This window comes from Rhagoletis pomonella, unplaced genomic scaffold, assembly GCF_013731165.1.
Source record: "Rhagoletis pomonella isolate Grant_MI unplaced genomic scaffold, Rhpom_1.0 Rhpom_scaffold_21704, whole genome shotgun sequence".
NCBI lineage: Eukaryota > Metazoa > Arthropoda > Insecta > Diptera > Tephritidae > Rhagoletis > Rhagoletis pomonella.
In genome coordinates, this window is record NW_023480216.1 from 1 (window position 1) to 2,217 (window position 2,217).

General features: G+C 34.0%; 1 protein-coding gene across 1 annotated transcript; it reads right to left on the bottom strand.

Moving 5' to 3' along the window:
- Positions 1 to 1,703: 1,703 nt before the first annotated feature.
- Positions 1,704 to 2,209, bottom strand: LOC118732524 (endoplasmic reticulum metallopeptidase 1-like; the record flags this gene model as incomplete). Its single annotated transcript, XM_036461654.1, has 3 exons — positions 2,124 to 2,209; positions 1,853 to 2,027; positions 1,704 to 1,788 (listed from the first exon to the last, which is right to left on the bottom strand). Coding segments are annotated over exons 2-3 (240 nt in total), but the record flags the coding sequence as incomplete, so codon positions are not given.
- Positions 2,210 to 2,217: the final 8 nt, after the last annotated feature.

Sequence of the window (2,217 nt, forward strand, 5' to 3'; positions counted from 1 at the left end):
TCCGTTAAATTGACATTTGATTGAGAACGAGTATCAACAAATCGCGTGTACAATCACACTTCACACTCGCAAAGTATTGAACATAGTAATTTAACCTTATCTAAACTATACAAAAGTTTTGCCGACTTTTAATCAGAAATAGTAAAAAAAACTTCTCCAAATTGTTTTACACAATTCCAATACACTGGATTGATAAATCTCTACCGTAAGTGTGCTGGCTGTTAAAATCATTTTTTCATGTGTTTTTTATTGACTACTCAATTAATCACTAGTTATCGTGGAAGGAAGATAAAACGTAAACTTTCAAGTATATAAACGGTGGGGAAATTGATAAGGCATGCCCATGTAATCGAAGGGGTAATTTGTATTTAAATATTAACTAAAAGCAAATTTCGGAAGCGCGAAACATTGGCTCTCCTCATGCATTTATTTTAACCGGCTTCATTCAATACTGATGCAATAAAGCGGATATTGATTGGTGGTGGCCCCTAGGCCCAGAAAATATTATTATTTTTTTTTTTTACATAGAATACGTCTTACGTTTCGATATGGAGGCTATGCTCAAATGTTGTAGTTGTAATTTTTAGAGCCTTACGAAAACGCTTATTGTACGATAACTAATGAAGCGATTTGAAGGAAGGGTGTGGCGTTTCAAAGACCAATTTCCAAACCAAATGACAGATTCATTTTTGTTAGTAACCAATTCGGTTTGTGTTGTAGAAACAACGGTAAATATTGGCTTAATTTGAGGTAAATTTTGAGCCTTTAAAGTGCTCTAGCAACTTACGATTTGCAGGTAAAATTTTCATTTTCGGGATATAAGTTCTTTGGAGCAATAGAAATATTATCGTGTACAAATTTTAGATAAGTTCAAGAAATATTACGCATTTTAATGCAAAAAATTATTGAAGAAATTCGCAATTTTTTTATTTATTTCCAAAATGCTCGAAAACCGCTCGAATGATTTTGTTTTTGTTTTCTTTAATCAATTCAAGATTTTTCCTTTCATTTGGTATAGTATTGGCTGATATCATATAAGTATGTTTATTTGATTCAAATATATATATTTCAGGATTTTAGAGATTTTCGGAATTCTCGGGACTTATCGATATTTTATCGGTTTTGTTATCAATATTTTATAGGTTTTGTTATCGATATTTTTTTATCGATTTTGTTATCGAAATATTTATCGATATTGTTATTGATATTGCTATCCATATTTTCGGAACATATCGATATAATAAACGTTATTTTCTATCGATATTTTAGTCGATTTTGTAATAGATTTTTGTATAGATTTTGTAATCGATTTTGTTATCGATATTTTTATCGAATTTTTTATCGGTTTTTCTATCGATTTTGTTGATTGATATTTTTATCGATTCTGTTATCGATGTTTTTATCGATCTTGTTATCGATTTCGCTATCGATATCATTATTGCTTTTGTTATCGATATTTTTTTCTAAGTGTGTGCTTTCGTTTTTGACTTGGATGTCCTCTAAGCCATACCACGCATTCCACGTTTAAATTTAGCGGCTGTGTCTCCGATACAGCCTGCAGACCAAGACGAAGGCGCTGGACTGTTCCTTTTTTTCTAACAGCGAGAATAACAAATGTCCCGTTGCTTCGACAAGGCCGTTGCCTCTTTCAGTCTCGCCGATAACAAAAAATTAATTCCCCACAACTACAAACTGCTACTTACTTTCATTAACCATGGGTGATTGGGTCCGGCTTGGAAGAGAATTTCACGACCACCGCTACCTGCTGAATCCAAGTTAATGACCGCTCTAATAGAACATGTTTGTATAGTGAAATAAAATTCTCATACATTCCACAAATCTCCACACTTACTTGCAATTCTTAGCCCATTCGTGTTGGGTAACAAAACCGTGTGAGGCCTGCAAAGGATTCTCTTCGGCGCCATTGAATAGAAACACAATGGGATGTTTGAAAGTTTGCCGAGTTGTAGCGAGCACGCGCAGAGTCTCGAGCAATATAACAACCATAGTGCCATCATCGCCAGCGCCTTAATTTATCAAATAAAAAATAATTCACATATGTATCTATGTATGTATACATATATAAATATATCGCGTGCGCAAACAGACTCATAGTTACTTACCGGGACTGGCTGGTTTCGTGTCAAAATGACTGTTAATGAGTAAGGCTGCTTCGCTGGTGGAATTTTTACTCCTAATACGTACCACAACGTTTTG